This window comes from Protopterus annectens, chromosome 8.part0 (genome assembly GCF_019279795.1).
Source record: "Protopterus annectens isolate FY-2018-M chromosome 8.part0, PAN1.0, whole genome shotgun sequence".
NCBI lineage: Eukaryota > Metazoa > Chordata > Ceratodontiformes > Protopteridae > Protopterus > Protopterus annectens.
In genome coordinates, this window is record NC_056741.1 from 1333641295 (window position 1) to 1333668501 (window position 27207).

The 27207-nt window shown below is 44.5% G+C and overlaps 1 protein-coding gene across 1 annotated transcript in view; it reads left to right on the top strand.

Moving 5' to 3' along the window:
• SMURF2 (SMAD specific E3 ubiquitin protein ligase 2) overlaps positions 1–27207 on the top strand; it is a gene marked incomplete in the record, with an annotated part of 2869016 nt that overhangs the window by 1859274 nt on the left and 982535 nt on the right. The window contains 1 exon segment of the mRNA XM_044080880.1: positions 3281–3439. Within this exon segment, the coding sequence (XP_043936815.1) occupies positions 3281–3439 (159 nt within the window).

Here is a 27207-nt window from a genome sequence, read left to right on the forward strand (position 1 = left end):
CTGCATTACTTTTACAGCATTTTCTTTAGGAGGGCATACTTTTGCAGGTTTCAGTTGAGTGAGTTTGTATACCAGCAGCAAAAAATGTGTCTTGTGATTTTCAAGAATGAGACTTTTTCCATACCATCTACCGACTTGGGTGCTTTCCTTGTAAGACGGACATTCTTTTTATCTTACTGCATGGTTACAGCTGCAGAGTCTGATGTTGCTTTAGGGTATCGCATTTTGTGCCAGAACTCATTAAAGTTTGCACTTTTAATTACAAGCATGCCTTTTTGCAACAGTCTTAAAAGCCAAACTGCATGCATACATATTATGTATATTGTTCCATATCAGTTCATTTCTTTCCTGGTTCACTAGCACCTGGACCAGACTGGCACAAGGGTTCAGTTTGTTCCTTTTCTACTGCTGCTGATCATCATTTTACAGGTATGAGATTCCAGTTCAGGATATATGCACTGTGTTATTGACAGAACTTTGATCTTCACACAACTCTATATGCTGCAGGCATAAAACCATATAAATGTTAATTTCTGGCAGAAGTTTGCATTTTTTGCCCCAGCTGCTTTCCAGCTATCAATCCCTATTTTGCCCTGTCAGCCCATTAATTTCCTTCACCATGTGAGAGACTACCCAGCAGGGTTGTCACTGAGGCAGCCATTATGAATGGTTCAAAGTTTTCTTTTTTTTTTTTAGTACCCCAACTCTGTGGCACAGCGGGATAATGTCTTGACTACTTCCCGGATGACCCATGTTCACCTAGCGGCACAGGTGCTGGGGTGGATCAGGCAGGGGAGGAAGTGAGTGAGTGGCTGATGCTAACTTCACCCATCCCGTGGAGAAGGAGGTACCCTGGCTTGCTTCAGTAGCAACTTGAAGATCCAGTTAAGCTCTATGTTGCAAATAGTGTCCTGCTTGGTTGGGAGGTTGCACATGCACAGAAGATGACATGCATCTCTTAAGGACATCTGTAGCGGATTTTGCAAGGCTGCCACGTGGGAGATGTGTTGGGCATATTTCCTCCCTTGCCTTGGTCAGGGAGATCCCAGGGGAAGCGAAGGGTAGGTCTGGTAGGCCCAATGAAAGAGGAGAGGAGCTAGTGGCAGCTGATGGTCAGCTGCAGGAATGGGGGTGGGTTTCTTGTTTTTCTCCTAAACCCTAACCTTGTGCATCAGGTGAGGTATCATTGGACATGCAGTGGGTTAACTGCAGAGAATGTCCTCTAACTTCAGCAAGGGGTATTCTCTCCAAGTATCCCTGCCTCTCTCCACATAGCATGAGTGGAGATTTCGAAATCTCAGTATTCTGTTACCACATGAATGTTTGTAGAACTCACCCCCCCCCCCCCAGGAGAGCAGACTAAGCCATATGCTTTCACTCCACCACCTCCCCTGTCTGTTTCCTCCAGTGCCAGGGGTGCTGATTGAACCCTGGTCATCTGTGTCACATTCGGGGTTCTATCCCCCTGCACCATGGAGCCAAGCATTTTGTCCAGAAGCCTGATCAAGGAAAACATACTTTTCTAATGCTGTGCATTCATCTCAACAGAATTCTTCTATTCTGTCAGATGGAAGTCATCTTTGTACCACTTTCCATTTTAGCTGTTGGACATTACAGACTAGAGAGAGAAAGAAAGTCTTCATCCCCAGGTGCATATCTGACCTTTTTAGTGTAATTACATTGCCATTTCTTTATTTAGACTTCGATATGTCTGTCGTAGCTATTTGATATGCAGGTCATCGAGTCTGACAGCAGTCCTTGCAGGAGAGAATGCAGTGTGTGCAAATGTTTTGGATATTCGACTTGAGCAGTTTTGAGCACCAGTACAGTGTTCTAGAGATATGGGTTCAGTTTCCAGTGGGTTATGTCCTTTTTCTCACTCTTTCACTCAAATCTTTGATTATAACGTGCGTCTCAGTAGCTAATATGAGTCTTCCCATCTCTTCATCTTTCTTTTGTCTTAAAAATATTAACCCCTTACATACCAGCACACTGAACACTGTCTTTCCTCACGAGTTAAAAGAATGTCTGTCTACATTAGTGCAACAAAAACTGAAGCATAAGAAGTAAGAACAAAAGTAATAAAGCATGCTTGTAGGAGGTGCAAGTCCCCTCAGCAGCTTGTATTTATTTACTAACTCCACAGTTGCAGCACCACAGAGAGCAAAGATCTGCCCGTTTTGTGTAAAACTGGCTAGTCTTTTTTTTCTCCATTGCTACATGATCCTAGAGGAGCCCAGAAACCATCTTGTCAGCACAGTGCAGTATTGCACTAGACAGACGACACTTCAGAAAATGGAGAGATAAATACACTTATTTGAAAATGGAATACAATACAAAAGCATATATATAAAAAGGTGTAGTACTGCTCGTAGTGTATTTGAAAATATATTTTATGACACTTCTGTTTGTTTCCTGGTAGAACTGAACTATAAACCATGCTAGTCTGTGGCTTAGTTTACAGTTGCCCTCATGCTATTACTGAGTCAGGTAGCATAATTTCTTTTTGTATATGCCGCCTTCTCCATGTGTGTGCATGCTCCTGCATACCCGTAATCCAAGTTGTTACAAAGTGGTTTGGTGAGCTCATGCATACAACCCCAGGGTTGTTTGTGTCTGCCTCCCTCCTTCAAGGGGTGTCATGACATCTTATGACCCTGACAGACCTTCTCTCCCACAATAGGTAATATCTGTTCACCCTTGTTGCCTCGCCTAGCACCCTGGTCACTAGTCAAACCTATGTTATCTGGGTCACAGCCAAGGCTTTTATCCCTCTGGGTGTTTGATCTTCTCACTCAAAATTGTGATCTAAAGCTGCCTTAAAGTGGTATGTATTGTAGGTGACGTTTTGAATTTTAACTAATTTCTTTCTTGCTTATTTGGTTCATTCTCCCAGCAAAGTATGCAGAATTTGTCAAAAGAAGACTTTTGTTTAGGCAGATTTAGGTGAAAAAAATGTGTAAACCACACAGTGGCTTAGAAGTACAAGTGTCAGCATGTAAATTGAAGAATTGACTTAAATTTCTCAGTGTTTCACATTTCTTGCTCATACAGAATGATGGTAATCCTCAAAGGTTTGTGTTTCATGCTGTAATTGACATTTTTCTTTCTTTGTAAAGTTTGTAATAGTCTTACTGAAGAAATTTCATTGTCTATTGTTGAACATGAGTGGTAATATCAGAGGATTCCAACAGCAGATATGAAATGCCTTAGTATGTTAAAAATTTCTGTCAGGTATTTTGTGTACAGCAATTAATTTTTCTCTCTAATTATTTTACAGGGATCTCAGCAATGTAAATTGTGAGGAGCTTGGTCCTTTGCCTCCAGGGTGGGAGATTCGTAACACTGCTACAGGAAGGGTATATTTTGTTGACCACAACAACAGAACAACACAGTTTACAGATCCACGATTATCTGCCAACTTACATTTAGTTTTAAAGTATGTGGCTCGCAAAAGAATATAAAATGAAATTGTAAAAGCCGTAGATGCCAACTCAGAAAAATCTTGACTTTGAGACATTAATATTCTATATAAAATGTTGATTTTCTTATGTTTTGTGTCTGTGATTGTGTGCTTATAATTTTTAATATATGACCTGATATTGTTAATCCTCGTTCATTCCTTATGTGTGGGTATCGGTTCTGACCTCGGAACCGAGCCGGTTATCTTCCAAGCTCGCGTCAGGTACAAACTCTCGAGCTAAAACCCTTACCCAGAATTCCCCTCTCCCTTTTACCTCAGATTTCTTTTGCCACATCACCATTCGGTTGTGTCAGGCTACTTCTCTTGAGTTAAGTACAGTATTTTTCTTCATACTAAGTTCTAAGACAACTTTTTTTCACAAAAAAAGTTATTAGATAGTTATCTCTTACCTTTTCGCATTTACCGACTACCCCTTTTCAACTCCTTTCCTCTCTTTTTGCCACAGGCTAATCCTTTTTTACCATCGTTGGTAAACCACTTTCCTTCTTACCTTCGGGTATTTCTTGTACCATTGTTGGTATTTTTCTGTTTTTTCTTTCTTTCCTTAACTAACATGACAGACAAAAAGGTAGCCCAGGGTTTAAAAGATGTTTAGATTGTGGCCTTAAATTACCTACTTCAGATGCGCATTCCCTGTGTGTCTATTGCTTAGGTGTACCTCATTTTACAGTTGACCCGCCTTGCGGGATTTTCTAAGAATTTCTCTAACAGGACGTTAATTGAGAGGAAAAATAAATTAATATTGAAGGGGCTACTTAAATCTCCTTTTTCAGAGGCTATTTCTGGGTCAGTGGCTTCAACCCCTCCAAGATCACATAAGAAAGAGTGATGAACATAAAAAGGCCAAGTCTCTTCCTTCGGGAACCGAGACCCAAGAAAGCTAAGCTTTCTAGTTCGGATTTGACTTTGTCGGCTCCTGCGCTTGCAGTGCCTAGATCCTCGGCACCTAGGCCGTTGGCGCCATCTGCGACCTCGGCACCAATTAGTGTGCCCCATATCGTGTTGGTACCGAGGAGCTCCTCGGTTCAGACTCCCTTACTTCCACTGTCTGTCCACTCGATGCAGACTGTCATGATGTCAATGGATGTTTCGACGCCCATTTCCTTTTCGGCTCCGACAACTTACTCGTCACCGACTACCCTCTCGGTACCGACCACTCAGCTTTCAACACCGATTTTTTCGGCTTAGGCCTTGGCGCCAACAACTGCTTCGGTACCGACCAAATCGTTGGTGCAGACCACGCCTTCGGCACTGATGATTTCCTCAGTACAGACACTAGTAATTCAGTCCATTACAGCTCTGTTCTCAGTGCAGACCACTTCCGTGGTGGGCACCGAGTTTGCTCCGTCCTTGGATAGACCTAACTCTCCCTCAGCCATGTCCATGAAATTTGCTAGAAGCCTCTCTGAACACAATGTGTTGTGTCTTTTGGATCAAGTGCTTTTGGCCAGAGGTATTTCACCCCCCCAGGACCTATCCTTCCTCAGGAGGTGATCACCCTTTACCAAAGACCCCTACTTATTCTCCTCCTTCATTGCTTTTGAAGCCCCTTGATATAGCACAGTCTTCTCCCACTACGGTTCCTTTTATGGACCTCACTAAGGAGCCGCAGTTGCCTTTGTGGCAGGAGAGTCTTGTCACGGCCCAGGATGTCAGCTGTGGCGTACATACTTTGGTGTTTCACAGCCATCCAGGGACTCTGAGTCGCCAGGCTGAGCCACTTAGGGGAGGGGTGACCCCTGACCTGGGTCCCCATCCCTCTTCTTGTGGACCAGCCTTACAGCTTATGGAGAAGGCTCTGGCATCAGTTGGCGATCCTGTGCTATCACTCTCCCAGCCCTCCTCTGGACTGCAATGTTCACAAGCCGCTCCTAGCAGACACCGGGTGCAAGTGTCTCAGGACATACTCCCACAGGAGACCCCTTTTGAGCAGTCTTCCCCAGCTTCTCCCTCTGAGGAAGATCATTAAAAGAGCTCGTGCAAGAGGAAGCACATGGACTCAACAGAGGAGTCCCCTTACTGAAGACACAGACTTTGATGATGGGGAAAGGTGTCCTCGATCACCCTCTGAGGTATCCTTTGGTGATATCCTTGAAATCCTTAAACAGAGAGGTGACTGGCAGCCCTCCAACCTGACCTCTGAAGAGTCTTTGTTCCTGCAGGTCTTTTGTGCCCATGACAAAGTGTCCTCTTAGCTAGCTACCATCGAATCGATATCTAAATACTCCATGCGACTGATATCTCATGCATCAGAAGGAGCAGCTAGAGCGGCAGGTTCAGGCATTGTTTTGAGACAACATGCCTGGATGCGCTTGTGTAATTTCACGGAACCCTTCAAGGCTTCTTTTCTCAATGTTCCCATTGAAGCCTCATTGTTCGGACCCAAGGTTAAAAACACACTGGCCAGATGTGAACAGGACAGTAAGACCATTTCTGCTGTGGGTGTCCGTTATTCTTCCCTTCAACGAGCTTTCTCCAGAAACCAGAGGAGTGGGAAGATATTGCACAAAAAGTCTCAAGGTTCTTTTCCTGACACACAGGCCTAGTTCTCCCCTAGAGGCAGAGGGGGAACTCTCAGGGAAGACGCCCCTTTCGGGGCAGAGGGGGTCGATGTAACCAGGGTTCCAGGGATCCTTTCCCTGGCCAATCCTGCCAGCGCTCCTGAAGAGCAGCTCAACTGCTTTCCTCTGGATGTGGTTGGGGGTCGTTTCTCTTTGTAACCTTCTGCCTGGCTAACCATTACCACCGATTCTTGGGTACAAAGGATAATAACCAGAGGTTATCATATCCCCTTCGATCTTAGTCCCGCTCCCTCAACAAGCTTACCCGACGTTCCACCCAGTCAAAGGGAAGAAGCAGCGTTAGAGATTTCAAAGCTGCTAAGAAAAAGAGTCATCCAAATAGTCCCTCCAGACCAGATAGGATTCGGATTCTACTCAAGACTATTTTTGGTGCCAAAGAAAACAGGGAACTGGAGACCAATTTTGGATCTTAGTGTATTGAACAAGTTTGTAAAAGTGCAGAAATTCTGGATGGTCACAATACAGTCTGTCCTTCCGCTTCTGGAAAAAGACAATTGGATGTGCTCGATAGAGTTACAAGATGCGTACTACCACATAATAATGGACAGACCATCAAGAAGATTCCTTCGCTTCCGTGCGGGAGCCAGTCATTACCAGTTCAGAGTACTGCCCTTCGGACTCTCTACATCCTCCAGAATGTTCAGAAAGTGGCATGGCAGTCATCACAGCTCACTTGCGACTACAAGGATTCCAGGTGTTTCCTTACCTTGACGACTGGCTCATCTCAGCCCTCACCAGACATCGATTGGAAGAAGCCCTGGCATACTCTCTCCTCACTGCAGAAAAGACTAGGCAATAACCATAAACTGGCAAAAATCCAATCTCACCCTGTCTCAGTCCACAGAATTCATAGGGGTTATCTTGAATACAAAGAATTGCAGAGCATCCATTCCAGAGCACAGAATTCTAAGGATAAGGCAGCAACTGATTCCAGTTCTTTCAAGGAAGAAATCCACAGCTCATTCTGTTCTCCAGTTGTTGGGTTCCATGGTAGCCTCCATTACGATTGTCCCCCTGGCCAGGTTTCACATGAGGCTTCTACAATGGCTACTGCTACTGCTCGCACAATGGTATCCCTTTCAGTACCCTCTTTCAGCCATGATTCGGGTAACTCACAGGTGCAAACAATATCTAAATTGGTGGATGGCGCACAATCCGTCACAGTGGTCTCGCCTCTCTCTCCCTCCAACAGCCCAAGGCTACAATGACCACGGACGCCTCCCTTATGGGGGGGGGCTATTTCAGGGACAGACAGTCCAAGGTACTTGGTCCGAAATGTAGGCCTATCTGCATATAAATGTTCTGGAGCTGAGGGTGGTGCTTCTGGCATGGCAAGCATTCCATCCCCTGCTGTCGTCTGGGACTATTGCGATACAATCAGACAACATGGCGGTGGTCTGGTATATCAACAAACAAGGTGGAGCCAGATCTTACCCACTCTGTCGAGAGGCCATGAGAATATTGGCAATGGGCGATGGCTACCAACTGCTTTCTTCTAGCAACGAACATTCCCCGGAGTTTCATCGTGATAGCACACATACTCATCAAGGTGTATTCTACAACCTCACGAGTTGTCCCTGAATCCCTTGATAGCGGTGGAGATTTTCAACCGCTGGGGTCTTCCTTGCTGCTACCTCTTTGTGTCCCCAACCAACTACAAATGCAGCAATTATTTCGCCCTAATTTCCCCTCCAGGACAGTCACCCAGGGACGCTCTAGTCCACGATTGGCCCTCTGGTCTGCTTTATGCATTTCCAACTCTCCCCCTCATTCCCCAGTTTCTGAAGAAAGCCCACCGGTTGAAGAGCAACATAATCCTCATAGCACCATATTGGCTTTGTTAGATTTGGTTTCCCTTCCTTTGGCCTCACCTGCTAGAACAACCGTGGATTCTCCATCCAACCCTGGGGTTGAGCTCCCATCTGCAAAATCTGATTCACCCCAACCTGAACAGCCTGAAGCTCACAGCTTGGCTCCTCTAATTCCTTTGATTGCCAGGCAGAATGATCTTTCTTTACCAGTACGTGACATTCTTATTGCATCTCATAAGTCTTCCACCAGAATTACATATCTCAGCAAGTGGAAAAGATTTATTTTTTGGCTGAAAGACAAAGAAGTAGATCCTTTTTCAGCACCAGTGTTGATAGTACTGGAATATCTGTCTACCCTATTTCAGTCCGGTCTATCTGCCTCTACCATTAGAGTTCATTTGGCTGCAATATCTACTTTTCATTATGGTGTCCAAGACTCTTTATGCATCAAGAGTCCATATTTGATTTTTCATTGAGATAGACTGTCATTGAGAACTAATCCTTCCTTTCTGCCAAAAGTGATCTCTGAAATGTCCATTAATCAAACCATTGAATTGCCAGTTTTCTTCCCCAATCATTCAAACAGAGGAGAGAATTGCCTACATACCCTAGATATTCACAGGCAAATTCGCATTTACTTGAACAGGACTAAGGTTTCTCGTAAATCAGACCAGTTATTTTTGGCCTATTCTGGACCTAGATTAGGATGTGCTGTTGCTAAGATCACATTGGTTAAATGGTTAAAAGACTGCGTGACCTTCATTTATAGACAATGTAATATTCCATTACCTACTACCATAAAGGCTCATTCTACAAGGTCGGTGGCAACTTCTGCTGCCTTCCATGCCAGAGCCTCTTTACATGACATTTGTGCAGCTGCAACTTGGGCTACTCCTCATACCTTCATCAATCATTACAAATTGGATTGGGCCTCCAGGGGAAGAGCATCTTTTGGTTCTATGGTGCTCAGGAATTTCCTTCCATGAGAGCCTCCCAGGAATAAAGTTAGCTGGGGACTCTGTCCCCGCACGTAAGGAATGAACAAGGATTAACAATATTAGATGTTATGTGATCCTATCTCGCCTACATTCTGACTGATGGGTTCGGAGCCGATCCCTCGGCTCCGACTCTGCACGCTTATGCTATAGAGCGAGGCCTCTAATTGGCTGAGCTATCTTTGTCCCAGGATGCGCCACCACTAATCCCCCAGATCTCGTTTGCCGCTATCAAGCTTAGACGTGGTCTCAACATTGGCTGGGCTAAGTACTAGTTATTAGGCTTTTTCCTGTCACAAATTTCCTTTCCTTGAACCCAAAAGCTGTTTTAACAGCTATTGTTGATATATTAGTGTGTTTGGCAAATTTGTGTTACTGATTTCGTAAAATTTTTAGTCAGGGAAGGTTTCCCGTTTCAGTTAGAGGGGCCTTCCCCTGTTACTTTACTGTTTGTGTAATTTCTTGGGTCAAGTACCCATTTAAGTTAGAGGGTCTTGACTCCCTCTATCTATCTTTTACCTTTTTCTGTCAGTATACTGTTTGCTGTTAGTGTTTAAAAAAAAAAAAAAAAATATTTAAATATATAAATATATATAATTTTTGTTAAAATTGTATTGAACTGTCTTTGACTAAAAGTTTAGTGTGTTTTTCGCTTTTGTGGGTTCTTTGGCAGCAGTTATGTCCAAAGAACACAAACCCTCCGGGTTTAAGAAATGCACGAGGTGTGGTTTCAAAATGTCCTTAACGGACTACCACGCCTCGTGCGTCTATTGTTTAGGTGCTAAGCATTTGCAAAAGTCGTGTAGTGTGTGCCACGCGTTCTCTTCAAGAGTCCTCCAGGAGAGGAAAAACAAATTAATCCTCAAGGGATTAATCAAGCCTTCCTTCGAGGAGGCATTGTCTTCTTCTCCGTCTCCTTCTAAAAAGAAGAAAGCATCGGCTCCGACCAGTCAGTCGGAACCGACTGCTAAAAAATCCAAGCAGACTTCTCCATCGGCTCCACGGACTTCAGAGCCGAGGTCGGAATGGTCTGCCTCGATGCTTCCAGCCTCGACCCTTCTGGTTTCGGAGCCGAGGTCTGGGGCATCGAGAGGCGGGTCACCCTCATCGGCTCCACTGATATTGGAGCAGATCAGGGTTACCAGCTCAGACTCTTCCCCCTCGGAGCCGAAGTCCTTATCGGCACCGAGGGAAGTTTCCTTGAAATCTTCCTCGGAGCCGATAGTTGTTGAGTCCTTTCGGAGCCGGTCCCCGAGCCCTTCGGAGCCGATGGAGAAATCGGTTCGGGCCCGATCGGTATCCTCTAGGTCATCCAAGATGTCTGATTCGGACATCGACAGGGTGCTCCTTCGACTCTTCCAGTCTCCGGTGTTCCAAAAGCTAGTTTCGCTCCAGCCCATTTGGCTTGAGCCGATGGTCCACTCCCTGTTGTGGTTCCTCCTCCAACAGCTTCGCACCGTTGGAGCCGGTACTGGTGGAACCTGTGGAGGTGTTAGGGTCGGACCCGACCCTTGCTCCAACTCTGGCTCTTGGGTCGGAGTTCAGTACACGGACTTCTTCCTTCGGCCCTGGGGGGGAGGCTTCGGGATTGATGCTCTCGGTCCCAAGTCTCCCTCTTGGTGCGTCGGCGGAGTACCGCCACTGTCGTGGCCACGGAGGTGGGACCCTCCCAGGATTCTGGTGGTCCCGCCTTCAGGGCTATGAGGAGCGCTTTAGCCAAATCTTCCTTGGCTACCTCCATGGTTTCCCCAGTTACCTCCCTGCATACAGAGACTGGGTCATTGGCAGTCCCCCTGTCTTTAGACAGCGGAGCCCCAGGGCCTCAGGTTACCCCCGCTGGGGTTTCTCCCCCTCCTGGAGGTCCTTCTGAAGCCTCTTCGGAAGAACCCCCCAGGAAAAGGTCGTGCAAGAGGAAGCACGTTGACTCCCCTGATGAGTCTTTGACATCCGACACCGATCTCGATGATGCAGAGGGGTCCCCTAAGTCGTCCTCGGATGATGTCTCCTTTGCAGACATCCTGGAAGTCCTAAAACAAGGCTGGCAGTCCAAACCTCCCTCTGCTGATGAGTCGGTGTTCCTGAAGGCCTTCGGGGCTCAGCCCTCCGCCTCCTGGGTGTCTCCGCCCTTCGACGAGCTCTTGGATTTGATCTGTCGAAGGGCGTGGGAACACCCAGACTCTGTGGAACCGGTTCCTGCTCGTCCGAACAAATTTTTCTCGGCCCCCCCTGATAGAGAGTTCCTTACTAAAGGTGTGGCTGTAGATGCTTTGGATGTCCTTCAAGGATGCATCTGCAGTCCTAACAAATGGGTTGTCCTGGCCTCAGGCAGCCCTTCGGTCGGCCGGATTCCAAAGTCTGGGTCTGGCCTCGGCTGGTGTCGCACTTCACCCGACGTCATAGCTGCAGTTCTTCGGGTATAAAGGCATCAGCCGATGCCATTTTCCTCAGTCTTTCTTGCCGCGTGGCGCCCGAAGCAGAAGCTGTTCGCAAGTGCCGGTCGGTCAGATCCAGAGATTACTACTACCGAAGACTTCTAAAAAGCTTGCCTCAGCCAATGTCAGAAAAAGTGATTAACTGTTTAACTTGTGGGAAACAAATACCTCATAAAGATTTCCACTCTTACTGCCTACCTTGTTTATGCCCAGACCACGACGTAGCAGCTTGTTTAGCCTGTGCTTCCTTCAACCGACGGACGCTTAGACGTCGGTCGGAGTTTGCAGAGGAGTTTTTCAGCTCCGCTTTTGCTTATATCATGCCGTCGGAGACTCCGACTTCACATTTAGCTAAAAAGCGTAAGGAAAAGGACCGACACTCGCGGTCCGCGGTTTCGGCCGAAACCGCGGTTAAGCCAACCGCGAGTGTCTCGGTTTCAGCTGAAACCGAGTCTGCGGTTCTTCTTTCGGCCGAAAGCATGCCTCCTACTACCGAGGCCTCTTCCAGCATGGCTGAATCTGAATCTGCTACTGAAATTCCACCTGCTCTTACAGTTTCTCAGGATTTATCAGATACTATTCCCCTAGATGTATCTACTCCTGCACGTGGAGCTGCTAGGCCCCCTGCATCCATGTCAATTAAGGCCTTTGCCAGGGCTAAAGCAGCTAAATCTTCCAAGGCCGTGCCTACTAAAGCCCCCTCTCACAGGCCTAGCTCTAGTACTCAAATGCTTAGTCTAGCAGAGGATCTCATTTCTTTGATCAGGGGATCCCGGTCTCACCCTGATAGGGCCTCTCAACCCCCTCCAGAGAAGAGACCTATAGCAGAACCCCCTGAGCCAGTTTCTACTGATTACTCCTCAGATGAATCAGAAAATACAAACCCTCCTGACGGCCCTTATTCTCCATATGAGGACTCTGATGCAGAGGACTCCATTCCTTCTGCCTCTCCTCCTGAGGAATTTTCTTTTGGGGAAACCTTGCATGCTATGAGGGAACAATTTCAATGGCAGGGCCAGGATTTCTCAGACTCTAGGAAAAGGCTTAGGACTTTTTTGCATTTGCCACAGCATAGGCCTTTAGCCATTCCTCCAGTACTTACAGTTGTGGATGATGCATTTAATGATGCTTGTACTGCTCCTGATTCACTCCTCCGCCCCTGCTAAGCCCGACAGATACTACAGGGTTCGGACACACATAATCACTTGTATAAGGCTCCTTTGCAGATCCTGAAACTATTTCACAGGGCCCCAAGGCTGTAGCAGCTACCTCTGCCAAAACCCACTCCCTCTGAAAGGGAATCTAGGGCCTTGGAGAGATGGGGTAAAAAAGTTTATACTTCTGCTACTCTTTCGGCTAGGGCCTTAAACTATCAATTCCACATGATTCAGTATCAGGAATTTATGTTAGATCAGTTATCTAAAAAGCTGTCCTCACCTGAACCTTTAGACAGAAAGTCACTTCAGGAAATGGTACATAATATACAGCAGGTCAGTAATCATTCCTTAAAATGCGGCTATGATGCACTGGAGGCCTCCTTTAGATCAGCTATGACTGGTACAGTGATCAGAAGGCATGCATGGTTAAAAGAGCAGTCCTTACCAGAACATGTAAAATCAAAGCTCCTAGATGCTCCCATGGATAAACACAATTTGTTTGGCTCTCCTGCACAGCAAGTGCTGAAGAAGGTGGAAGAGAAAGCAAAATCTGTCCAGACAGTCAAGGATTTCTTACAGGTCCAGCCTCCAAGGTTTAGTAGGAACTGGCCTTCCAAGAATTGGTCCTTTCCAGACACCAACAGAGCACAGAGAGGCAGGAATAGGCACAAGAGGCAGAGGTCAATCCAGAGGTGCCTACAGGGGACGCCAGTGGCAGCCTAACAACCAGCGAGTACTGCTGCAGACCCAGCCACTACCACTTCCACAGGACAATCACAGTGACTTGGCTCTGAAGCCGCCTACCAGGGAACAACTAGAAGCACCCTTAGGCGGAAAGCTAGCCTTATTTTCAGTAAACTGGCATTGCATTACAGGAGACAAATGGATTTTACAGACAATAGACAAAGGTTACAGGTTTCACTTCCATACTCTACCAAGGAAGAGAGGAATGCCAAACCTACCTCCAAATCAAAAGGCAAACGCCTAGAACAAATAGACAACTTAAAAAGGATGAGAGCTATAGAAAAGGTACCATCTATGGAACAAGGGCAAGGATTTTACTCCAGACTTTTCCTGGTGCCAAGGAAGGAAAATCAATGGAGACCTATTCTAGACCTGTCCACTCTGAACACATACCTCATTGTCCCAAAATTCAAAATGCTGACTCTACAGCAGCTTCTTCCCATGCTGGGCAAGGAGTCTTGGCTGGTAACTCTAGATCTCAAGGAGGCATACCTGCACGTCCCCATACAACCAAATTGCAGAAGATACCTCAGATTTCTTGCAGGATCAGAGCATTATCAATTCTCAGCATTGCATTTTGGCTTATCTACTGCGCCCAGAGTATTCACGAAATGCCTGGCATCAGTAATTGCTCATTGCAGGCTTCAGGGAATTCAAATTTACCCTTACCTGGATGATTGCCTGTTACAAGCGGACAACAAAAACAAATTAACAAAAGACTTGGAAAGGGTCATTCATCTACTGCAAGCCTTGGGATACACAGTCAATATAAAAAAGTCAAGGCTGTTGCCATCCCAAAGGATAACCTTCTTGGGTGCAGAACTGGACACATCAAATCAAATGGCATCCCTCACAGCAGAAAAGCAAAAGCACCTTCCACTCTACTTCATGGCATTAACAACGCAGAACCAGCTTACAGCAAGGAAAGTCCTGCAAACCCTGGGTTACATGGCATCCTGCATAATATTGAACCCACATGCCAGACTGCATATGAGGAAGTTGCAATGGTACCTCAGGAATTTATGGTCTCAGCACAAGCACAGCCTAGAAACCCAAATTCCAATAATTCCATGCCTGAAGCAAGAATTCCAATGGTGGGCTCAGGCCTGTCAATTGAACAAAGGACTGCCCTTCCACAGCACTCAACCAAGCCAGACTATCACCACAGACACCTCAGACCTCGGTTGGGGCGCACACATGCTGGACAACTGCATACAAGGCTTATGGACTCAAGACCAGCTAAACCTACACATAAACCAAAAAGAGATGCTGGCAGTAAAACTGGCAATTCAAGCATTCAGACCATTTCTCCAACAGGGGCAATTGCTGATAAGGACGGACAACACCACAGTTAAGTGGTATATCAACAAACAGGGAGGCACACATTCATATCCTCTATGCCGGATGGCAATGGATCTCTGGAATGTGGCCCTAAGCCTAAACATACAGCTCAAGGCAATATTTGTGCCAGGAAAAGAAAACATACTAGCAGACATCTTAAGCAGGACTACCACGGATGCCCACGAATGGATGCTGCATCCAGACATCTTCAAATCCATCACAAGGAACTGGGGACTACCAGAAATAGACTTATTCGCATCCCCACACAATCACCAAATTCTGCACAATGACATACCACCCACTGGCTTGGAAGGTGGACTCCCTATCTTTCAGTTGGAAAAACCTGACAGCATATGCATTCCCACCTCTTCCTTTGATGCACAAGGTGCTATTGAAGATCAAAGAAGACCACCCAAGGATCATCCTGATAGCTCCAGACTGGCCGAGACAGCACTGGTACCCACTACTGAGGAGTATGTCTCGGGAACTCGCATGGCCTCTACCCCTGGTTCCTTTACTGCTAACACAGAACAACTTCAAAACCCTGCATCCGAACCTGAAAACACTGCAGCTAGCTGCTTGGAGCATTGCATAAGACAAAATAACCCAGATTTATCTCAAAGGGTTAAAGACATTATCTTGGAAGCTCGCAGACCCTCAACAAGAAAAACTTACTCAGCGAAATGGAAAAGATTTCTCTTGGAGTGCAGCAAAAGGGCAAAATGTAGCACTGGTAAACATAGCTAACATCCTGGAATACTTGCAGAGCTTTTCCACAATGGCCTGTCTTACTCTTCCATTAAGATTCATGCGTCAGCTATTTCAGCAGAATACAACATGGATCCTCCAGTCTTCTCTCATCCTCTACTCAGGCAGTTTCTGAGAGGAATCAAAATGTAAAGCCACCAAGGAAGCCACCATTGCCTACATGGGACTTGAACTTTGTGCTAGAAAAGTTGACACTTCCCCTTTTGAACCAGCAGCAACAGCAGAATTACAGTACTTATCATGGAAAACTGCTTTCCTGCTTGCAATCACTTCAGCAAGAAGGGTTTCTGAACTACAGGCATTAATGGCAGTGCAACCCTTCCTTATCTTCCATCAGGATAGAGTGTCCATGAGAACTAATCCTACCTTTATGCCAAAGGTGGTCTCCAGGGTATCTTTAAACCAAGCAATCCACCTACCTACATTCTTCCCCAACCCACACAACAGGGAGAAAGACTGCTGCATACCTTGGATGTGCATAGGCAGTTGCGCTACTACCTGGACAGAACCAAGAACAATAGAAAAACTGACCAGCTTCTGGTAGCATATGCCACAGGAATGGAAGGAAAAGCAATTTCAAAACAGACAATCTCTAAATGGATAGGAAATTGCATTAGATTTTGTTATTCTTATCATGGAAAGGCAACTCCAGAAAATATCAGACCTCACTCCACAAGGGCTACAGCCACTACTACAGCTTTTTTTTACGAGGAGTGGCTACAAAAGACATTTTAGAGGCTGCTACTTGGAGCTCCGTGCATACATTTGCCAAGCATTATAATCTACCCTTATACTCCAGATCCCGAGCAGGTTTTGCCACTGCTGTGTTGCAAGGGATCTTAACTACACCATAATCTTGTTAGGACCTCCTCCCCCAGTTTGGCTATGGTATTCTACCCATTTGTTAGGACTGCAGATGCATCCTTGAAGGACATAGTACAGTTTTGTACCTACCATAAATGTAGATGTCCGAGAGGTATGAATCTGCAGTCAGGATTACCCACCCTCCTTCCCCTCTGTGGTACTCCTAGGGTATTTGCCCATCTTGTAGCTAGCTGGGGGAATCTATTATGGTGTATTTGTTTGTATATATGTACATACATGTTTATTTCTATTTGCTCTCTGTTGTTTGGAAACATTTGCATTTATCCAAATTTAGCCTTCCTAGAGGGCATCTGGCATCTGGGGCAAGAAACACTGAGGAAAATGGCGTCGGCTGATGCCTTTATACCCAATTAACAGCAGCTATGACGTCTGGTGAAGTGTGACACCAGCCGAGGCCAGACCCAGACTTTGGAATCCGGCCGACCGAAGGGCTGCCTGAGGCCAGGACAACCCATTTGTTAGGACTGCAGATGCATACCTCTCGGACATCTACATTTATGGTAGGTACAAAACTGTACTTTGTGGCATCTGCTACCCAGCAAGATGTAGCAGAGGCTTCTACGTCCGTCCATCCTCCTAATAAGGAGTCTAGGAGCATGGATCGGTACGGAAAGCGCACCTTTAGTTCAGCGGCCTTTACACTGAGGTCCTTGAACTACCTGACGCACTTTTCCAGATTTCATTTCAGAGGGATCTGATTAAGGAGCTATCCGATACCCTCTTGGGTAACCTGCCTGAGGAGCTGGCCCAGACGGTTGGCTCTCAGCTGGCTACAATGTCGTCCATTTCGAACTCGTCCATGAGGCTCATTTCGTATGCGGCAAGGGTTAGTAGAGCGGCGGTTACAGGCATTGCTCTACGGAGACAAGCCTGGCTCCGCCTGTGTCATTTCGCGGAGGCCTTTAAGTCTTCATTTGCCGACGCCTTTGATGGGTCCTCCTGTTTGGACCCAAGGTAAAGACACACTAACCCGCTGTGAACAGGAGGGTAAGACTCTGACTGTCAGGGCACGATTTTCCACTCCCTTCGGCCTTATCCCAAGGCTAAAAGAGGAGGGAAAATGTGGTTCCAGATCTCAGAAGCCTTACCCTCTCAGCAGGAAAGTTTCCTTCCAGAGGCAGAGGAGGGGAAATTCATCCGAAGACGCCGTCCCAGAGGCGGCAGAGGCCCTCGCAACACTGGAGACCGTGAGTCCTTTCGTGGCTCTTCAGCCTTTCATAGTCCCTGAGGGATTGCCCGGCTGTGCTGCTCCGGAGCCAGTCGGGGGTCATTTCTCGAAGCACCTGAAGGCCTGGGAAGGGATCACTCAGGACCAATGGGTGCTTCGGATTATAGCCGGAGGTTACTCCATCCCATTCTCTCACCCCCCCCCCTCAGTCCAAAAAAATCCCGGACCCGCCACCCAGTCAACGGGATACCGCAGCCTCAGAAGTTTCAAAACTGCTTTAAAAAGGAGTCATCCAACCGGTCCCCGCAGACCAGATCGGATTAGGGACTTACTCAAGATTCTTTTTGGTGCCAAAAAAGGCCGGGGACTTGAGGCCCATTTTGGACCTAAGCATCCTAAACCGTTCAGTCAGAAAGTCCAAGTTCCGAATGGTCACTCTACAAACCATTCTCCCATTGCTGGAGAAGGGTGTTTGGATGTGCTCCATAGATCTCAAGGACGCGTATTATCATATCAGGATACATCAAACGTCCAGGAGACATCTGCGCTTCAGCCTAGGAGGCAGTCATTTTCAGTTCTGTGCGCTGCCCTTTGGTCTCACCACAGCCCCCAGGGTGTTCACCAAGTGCTTGGCAGTAGTGACTGCTCACCTGAGAAGTCTAGGATTCCAGGTGTTTCCGTACCTAGACGACTGTCTCCTAACTGCCACCTCCAAGCATCTACTTCTGCGGAGCTTACAAGCCACTATATCACTGGGCAATTCCCTTGGAATCACCTTCAATTGGCCAAAGTCTGTGTTGCGGCCATCTCAAAGAATAAGATTCATAGGGGTAGAGATAGACTCATACCAAATGCGGGTCTATCTACCTACAGACAGAATTCAAACCATACAAAATCAAGTTCAAGCCTTACTTCCCAGGTCCAAAGCCCCAGCCAGAATGGTCCTGCAGCTATTGGGATCCATGTCTGCCACGGTTCTTCTAGTCGCCTTGGCAAGGTTGCACATGAGAATCCTCCAGTGGCTTCTTTCAACTCAGTGGTCCTTTCAGGAACTCCCTCTCAAGCACCTCATATGGATCACGGAATCTTGCAAACAGGACCTTCGCTGGTGGCTAGTGCCCTCCAATTTGGATCAGGGACGACCCTTTGTTCTTCCTCCTCTGGCGGCCACTTTGACCCCGGATGCCTCCCAGATGGGCTGGGGGGGCATTCCCTGGGCAGGTCAGTCCAAGGCAAATAGCACCCGGAAGAGACTCCTCTTCATATCAACATCCTAGAAATGAGGGCAGTACTCCTGTCCCTTCAAGCCCTTCACGATTATCTCCCTCAGGGCGTAATTGCTGTTCACTCAGACAACATGTCAGTTGTCTGGTACCTGAACAAACAGGGAGGGACCAGATCCTATCCTCTTTGCAGAGAAGCCATGAGAGTTTGGGAATGGGCAGTCTCGACCAAACGCTTCCTAGTGGCTACTCACATACCGGGCAAGTCCAATGTCATAGCCGACAGATTGAGCAGAACCATCCTCTCTTTACGAATGGTCTCTGAATATGACAGTTGCAAGTCAGATTTTCAGAGAATGGGGAGTTCCGTGTTGCGACCTCTTCAACTCCTCTCAATGCAAGTGCAAAGAATTTTTCTCCCTAACCCGGCTCGGGAAGAGCCCCATGGACGCATTAGTCCATCCTTGGCCCACCGGCTTGCTTTATGCCTTCCCTCCAGTTCCTCTCCTCCCCAGGGTGATTCAAAAGGCATCTCTCTTAGGGAACAAAATGATCTTAATTGCTCCTTACTGGTCTCGTCAAGTGTGGTTCCCCTATCTTCGGAAACATGCTCTGGAAGGTCCATGGTTCCTGGACCAGGTCCCAGACCTACTGATTCATCAGTCGGGACTATTCCACCAGTCCCTACACACCTTAAAATTGATGGCCTGGCTCCTCCTCTTCCGACGATAGTCAGGAGTCATACATTGGATCCAGATGTTGTGCACATATTATCTTCAGCCCATAAGTCTGCTACAAAGAAACTGTATTCTAGCAAATGGAAAAGGTTTGCTATTTGGGCTCAACTCCGGGGCCTGGACCCCATTTCTATTTCCGTGGCAGAAGTACTAAGATTTCTGACCTCTCTTTTCAATCAAGGCTCTTCAGTTTCTACCATCAGAGTACAATTGGCAGCAATTTCTAATTTTCACGAATCCATAGACCCACCTTTAATGAGCAACAGATTGTGTAAGACCTTCTTGAAAGGTGCTGCTCTATTAAGACCTCCGATTTCTCATCCTGCACCTCCATGGGATCTCGATATAGTGTTGCGTGCCTTGACTTCTTTCCCCTTTGAACCGGCAGCTACCTGTGATCTAAAGTTTCTATCATGGAAGACAGCCTTTCTGGTGGCGATTACTTCAGCCAGAAGGGTTTCAGAGCTTCAAGCTTTGTCAGTGAAACCCCGTCTTGGTTTTTCATACAGACAGAGTATCCCTCAGACCAAATCCTTCTTTTGTTCCTAAAGTTTGTTCTACTTTATGCTTACAACAATCGTTAGAGCTTCCAGTTTTTCCCAAAATACTCTAACAAAGCGGAGTTTATATTCCACACACTAGATGTCCACAGACAGTTACGTTTTTATTTAGATAGGACCAAACAAACAAGGAAAACATATCAGTTGTTTGTATCTTTTGCAGAAAACAAATTGGGCAACGCTGTCACAAAGGTCACTATTGCCAAATGGATCAGGGACTGTATTACTCAAGCTTATATTTATTCTAACAAAGAGCTTACCACCTCTGTCAAGGCTCATTCTACAAGGGCTATGGCTACTTCGGTAGCATTTCATTCTAAGCTTGCTATTGGTGACATTTGTGCTGCGGCTACATGGTCTTCCCCGCACACCTTCATTTCCCACTACAAATTAGATGTGGCATCTAGAGGACGAGCATCATTTGGTTCCACAGTGCTCAGGAGTGTTTTCCAATGAGCCACCCGGGATTTAGGTGCTAGGGACGCTGTCCCATCAGTCAGAATGTAGGAGATAGGATCACATAACATCTTTTAGTTATGTACTCACCATAACTTCAGATGTTTGGGATCCATCTCGCCTACATTCCTAATAACCCACCCTCCTTCCCCCTTCCTTGGAGATCAGAGGATATCAGAAGGTCCGAATCCTGTTGTTTCATCTTGAAACATCTAACAATGTTATATAACCAAGTTGTGCATGTGTGCATGAATGCGGACAAACAAGATCTGGGGGATTAGTGGTGGTGCATCCTAGGATAAAGATAGCTCAGCCAATTAGAGGCCTCGCTCTATAGCATAAGCGTGCCGAGTCGGAGCCGAGGGATCGGCTCCGAACCCATCAGTCAGAATGTAGGCGAGATGGATCCCAAACATCTGAAGTTATGGTGAGTACATAACTAAAAGATAAAGAAGTTATGTCTTACCATAACATTCCATCTGTATTGTTAATCCTCGTTCAATCATTACGACCCTTCCTCCTTCCCCCTCCTGTGGCTTCTAGTGGATCTCACCATCCGGTTCTGTTAAGTCATTTGACCAGAGGTAGCCTCTACCTTTTTTGACTTGCAAACTCAATCTGAGGTAACAGGGAGAGAGGAATTCTGGGTAAGAGTTTTAGCTCGAGAGTTTGTAGCTGACGTGAGCTTGGAAGATGGCCGGCTCGGTTCCGAGGTCAGAACCGATACCCACACGTAATGTCTGAACGAGGATGAACAATACAGATGGAATGTTATGGTAAGACAGAACTACTTTTTACTCTGATGGTCCTGCTACTACAGCTTTTGTATACCCCTATGAAGTAAAGCAAGTAGTGTCCTTAGTCATTGAGAAGAATCTTGCATCAGCCAGCTTCAGTTGGTAGAGTTAGGCAGATTGGCTGTCCAAGTTTGTCTGACTATTGCTTTTGTGGAATGAAAAGAGAAAACAAGAAGTTGTACACATAATAGTTTCTTTTTCGTGACAGCATAACATTTGTCTGGATGTGTTCTGTCTGGCATTGTAACTCTTTTTGCATAACAAACATAATAGCCACTGTAGAGCAGGTCATCCTGTACTCTTGATGGTTGAGTGAAAAGGGTGACCATTCTTTAGTAGTTTTCTTCTGTGCCAGAAGGAGGTGGCTTACCCTTTGCTGTTTTGGTATTTGTATAAAATGTATAGTTAAGTTTATACAGTTTTAAGTAGACTCCATTTGGAGTAGTCTAGTGAACCCTTATACAGTTAGGGGAGTAGAAATGCAGTATATCCCTGTGTATACAAACATAGCATTTAGCTACTGTGCTGCTGCCGTTAACGTTTGTCAGTCGTATGTAAAAGATGTTTTTATGAGATACATGTATGTCCAGAATGATTTTCTCTGTCTTCACTGGAAGTAGGGGGATACATTTAGTGATCTCTTTAATGCTGTTAATGCAAAGCTTTGGCTTTTAGATCAACTATTTTGATTTAATTGCATTTCCTAAATTGTTCATCTGATTTTTTGCATGGGGTATTTATTTTGCAGCTGCAGTTTACTGTACACTTGATTCTACTGAAAGGGACTTTATATGTATCCTTGTTCCAGGAGGTTTGTATTATGGCATTAGTAACAGTAAATCATTTAAAATAAATTGGATTTACTTATTTTGCAGAGAGAGAATGGTGGTGGTAGGAAATGAAATGTTAGAGAGAGCAATTAAATAGTACTGAGCAAGTGTTTTGGTCAGATATTTTAGTCTTCAGGTCTGTTTCATTTGGGGAGGAAACCTTAGTGTTTGATTCCTGGTCATCTGTTGGTGCTTAACATTATTGTTCTCAGTTTGGTGATAAGATGTTCGGATGAAATATTAAAAATTCTTTGAGATGTTTGCATGTCCTGTCGTTTGACTTGCATAGAGATAGCAGGCATGTGTTTCCTATGTATCTTCAGGTATAGTACAATAGCTAAACAAATGGAGAATAAACCCCATCTACTCACAGGATGCAGATAATCAAAATAGGTGAAGTTACCTCCACAAAGGCACCAGCCACCAATGGACTCTTTCAGGGTTCTTTGCTGGGACCTCTCATGTTTGGCACATAGTTCTCAATCAACCAGGGACAAATCTCAACAGAGTCAGGGACAGATCCAAAAATATTCAGAGACAATCAGGGACACTTTTAAAATATTAGCACTATTAACTTGAGACAATGCTGCAATAAGAGAATGTGAATTAATGTACAGTTTCTGAAGTAAAAGAAGTCTATGACTAGTTATTTTCATGATTTATTGAGTAGATTTCACCACCTTTTCTCTGAAAGTCACCAGTTTTAGGTGGAATTAAGAGGGACAGAGCTAAATTTGAGTCAAAATTAGGAACAGTTGAGAGGTACTTTGGCATTTAATTTTCTGAAGTTAAAGTCATTACCAATGGGCTCTGGTTGACTAAGTTTGCAGATGACTGCAGGGTAGGAGCAGTCATTGAATCTCCAAATGACTTCGCCATCCCACAGGAAGGCTCATCTCAGATAAATAGTGTCAAAATCATGGCCTGAAACTGCATTCCAAAAAATGCATTATTGTATTCTTTGGGAAGTCATACCCAGGGAACTACCACATTGACAATATGCCCCTAAGAGTTGAGCGAGGTGTTTGGGTTTCGGCAACTTATCGGGACAGTGACCTAACTTTTGACCAACATGTATGTATTCTAAGAAAGTCCTTCTATATTGAACCGCTTGTAAACAGAGGTTGTTGGGACAGGTTCATCTCCCAAAGATAGTGTACTAAAAGGATTTAAAGCCTAAACAACCTGTCCTACATAGATCAACTTAGAGCCCTGTCACTACACGTGGTGTCCTACAGACTGCTAATTGGTGTCCTGTGTTTGGTATACAAGGCATCCTCCTAGCCAGTGCTGATGAATTTACTGCAAATCAGCAAGTCAAATGGCATCAGAAATACTCTGTCTGGGGATCTAAATCTCTTCTGCAACATCAGCGGAATGGTTTGTTGGGGCAGGTACATCTCACAGAGGATACTGCTGCTGTGGAACAAACTACCTAGCCACATAAAACAAAGTTCATCCCTGTCCATATTCAAGTCCAGCTTAGATCTTTGGATAGGAAACAGAAAATGTACCCCAGGACTGTCCCCTGTACTACTAATGAACAGAGGCAACTCCTAAAGGCTTTATCCCATGCATCTGAAATTATCTGTGATCTCAGTTGTTCTCAGTAGGATAGTTTATAATCATCAGCCATTGAATGGGTAAGGCACAAAAGGGGAAATTGGCTAAGCTTAAAATGGCCTGCAAGGGCAGCTAACCTAGTACTTGACTCTGAACCTATGTAATGTCCTTCAAGTTGTCAGATAATAAAGTAACAGTTTTCTCCTATTACTTTCATTGGATTTTTCTGATGTTCCCCACGTAACTGGAGTATGGGCAAATCTGTTGTACCTTCCCATCCACTTACACTTGTTTGCTCATTTCTTTATGGATGATGGTGACCAGGGCTAAATGCATGCAACAAAATGAAGTGATAAAACGTGTCTATTCCTGAATGCAAGTATTATTAGTAGTATGCATCATTACCGCTTAAGAGCATCTGTTTTGAAGGGGTTCTGATGAATCCTTGTGTACCTGTCAAGCTGGTGGATCTCATGTAACAACTTATAGTACTGACCTTTATTGAAATTAGGACCAGGCACATCCTGTGATCATCTAGATTCTTTGGTCACCTTGTAAGCCATCCCCCCTTTTTTATTATTATTATTATTATTTTCAAGATTTTCATTGAGTACCCCATCTAGTGGCACCTTCTGACAACATCCCAAATCGAGCAATCTGTACATTTCATTACCTCAAGGTATTGAATTAAAAGCCGTCTTGCTGTGGCAGGAGTGGATACTGAGATTCTAGAACATTCTGTGTTGTTCAGTCTTATTACTTATTCTAAGCTCATCTCAAACTTACCCAAGGACTTGTTATGGCAGATTAGTTGGTTTGATGTTTTGTGGCACTGCAGCTCTACTTGTATGTCAGACCTGGGAGTGTGAGAGCAGGATATCAGGTGTGACATACAGGTAGAGTTGCATGGCTGTGAGACTGACTGACCTAGGAGCTCCATTTGTAAGCTAGCATGCCCATCATAACTGCAGTTTCCCCTTCCAAAACAAGGGCAGGGCTTGTTAGGGCCACTAGACTGCCAGAGAATAAAATCCATGTTTGAAACCTGAACACTGCAAGGCATCTACACAGGAGTTTTGCAGATGTCTCACATGCACCGTTTTATACATGTGCATGGTCCCACCCCAAGCCCAAAGTATAGTTCCATCTGTATGTGAAACTTAGAACTGCAGGCAGTCTACCTTTCCATCAACTAATGCCCTATAGTATATTATCCCACACATAGATAGGGCTTCTGCATTGCTGAGAAGCCCATTCAGTTCATTGTGTATATATTTTTTAATTCTGGCTCTAATCCAGGTAATGTGTAACATGCACAAACATATTTTCCTGTAGGCTATCATTATGGTAATTTACTTACCCGTAGTTTTCTTTCTAGGAGTGATCATCCCATGATAACTTATTTATTACAATGTTATAGCTGTGTTACTAATTTGGATCCCAACCTGTTATACACTTTACTAGGAAGCTTATCCCATTCTATTTTTTTTGTTGCTTTGTAGTTGAATAGCCATCCATCCACAACCACTTTTTTCCCATTTTTGCATATTTGGGACAACAGTGACAATCATCTAGAGCAAACCACACACACTGGCATTCACGCTCACACCTATGGACAGTTTAGAGTGTCCAGTCCGCCTATTGAATGTCTTTAGATTGTGGGAGGAAACCCATGTAGACTCCACACATAAAGCATCCCAGCTGAGAATCGACCAGGGACCCTCTTGCTGTGAGGTCATAGTGCTGTCTGCTGTGCTACTGTGCTGCCCTAATATAACTGTATTTAATTATTTACTGCTTTATTTGTCTGATTGTTTGATTCATTGGTTATACTAAAATCTGTGCCACTTTGTGTTGAAATCTGTTGCAGACTGCAGAAAACATGTGTAGTGACTACACACTATTTATCCCCCTCATTGTACCATCAAAATGTAGGACAGTATGGTTTAGAATCAGGAAGTACCTGGCAGCTGCTTAGATTACAGGAAATGCAAATGCATGTTTATTAAACTTAATATAGTCACAGTAAAGAAACTGAAGTAAAAACTACATAATTTAGAAGCAAGAAGCCCTCTTCACATGACGCGAGGACAATTACTGTAAAATAAAATAGTAAAAGGAACAAATGTGCTCGTTATTTTTTTCTCAATTGTTTTTATAGAAAATTTTAAAACATTAGTATATGACAGAGATATTATAAAACAAATATACATATCTAAAAGAACAATAAACAAAAGCTAAAATAACTATTTACAATGGTGTCTAGTATAAAACAAAGCTTTTTAAACAGAGAAAGAAACGTGAGAAGAGGAGTAGTTAAGTCTGTTTATCCAGCAGTTCTTTGAATTTCAACCGTAAATTGTATGAAAAGGTGACACTAGATCTTCTTGTCTTGATAAGTTCAAGATGACAAACGTCAGTTGCGAAGTGTACAAATTCCTTCATAGTAGGAGTAGTCTGATTCTTCCAGTTCTTGGTGATGACTTTTCTTGGTAATGTCAAGATACTCCATAAAAGGAGGGTATTTTATTTTCGTGACAGAAGTGGGAATAGGTGTATTAAATAAAATAAGAGATTTGGTTAGCATACATTTTTCATTAAAAACAGACTGTAAGAGAGAATTCATATTATCTCAGTATGTTTTAAATTTTATACAATTGCAAAACATATGCTGCCAGTCAGCTTAAACATTTAGTTTACATCTCCAGCATCCTGTGTCTATATATCAGTTTGACTTTATGCGGTGTGATAAAGGTTCTATGTAAGAACTTCCAAGAGAATATTCTCCACCTTAGTGATGAAGTAGTTTGTTTTGAAGATTAGCGTATTATTTTTTTATTATCTTCACTTGAGGAGTTAACAAGTCTAAAATAATCACAATGGCTTTCTGTGTGACATACTGTTGTTTTCTTAAGTACCTTATATTTTAGATAGAAATCCCTTTCCAGTAATTTTGAGGGCATATTACTATATCTAGGTTAACTGTTTGTAAGTAAGAGATAGAAATTGCACTTCTCTCCATCTTTATGAACAACAGGACATACATTTTTGTTATAGTGGTCTCTGGGATGAATGATTTGGGGGGGGGGCATTGTAAGCAATGGCATGAGTATGTAATGCTCACTACTGACTTGAGTAAAGGGAAGAAATGTGGATTGGTTTCCTTTGAAATGATTCCTTTTGCAACACCTTTACTGACTTATCACTTAAGACATAGGCAAGCATACATTTATATAAAAGAAAACAAACTGTGTTAACATGTTCACAGCTAAACATTATACATCATGAACGTTCTTTTATGCAATTATCATTAATCCAATATTACATAAAGTGTTAAATTCCTGCCTTCCCTTAAACCTCACTCCTCCTCTGGAACATTATTCTGCATGTATTGTTCCCACAATATTTTTCCTATGTAGTCTGCTCCTACCCTTTTCTAAAGGTGCCACTTCCAGTTCTTTTGTCTTTGTTACAGTAGTCTCTATTTCAAATTCAGTTGGTTTAGACTTTGATTTCCATTTTCTAGTAATTGTTTTTTGGCAGCCACCAGAATTGAACCTAACAAGACCTTACTATGTCTAGGCAATTCAGATCATATATCCCAACTCAAAAACTTAATTTCCTCAGCTGCACTCATTTGCGCACTCAATATTTCTGACAGACTACTCTGTAGG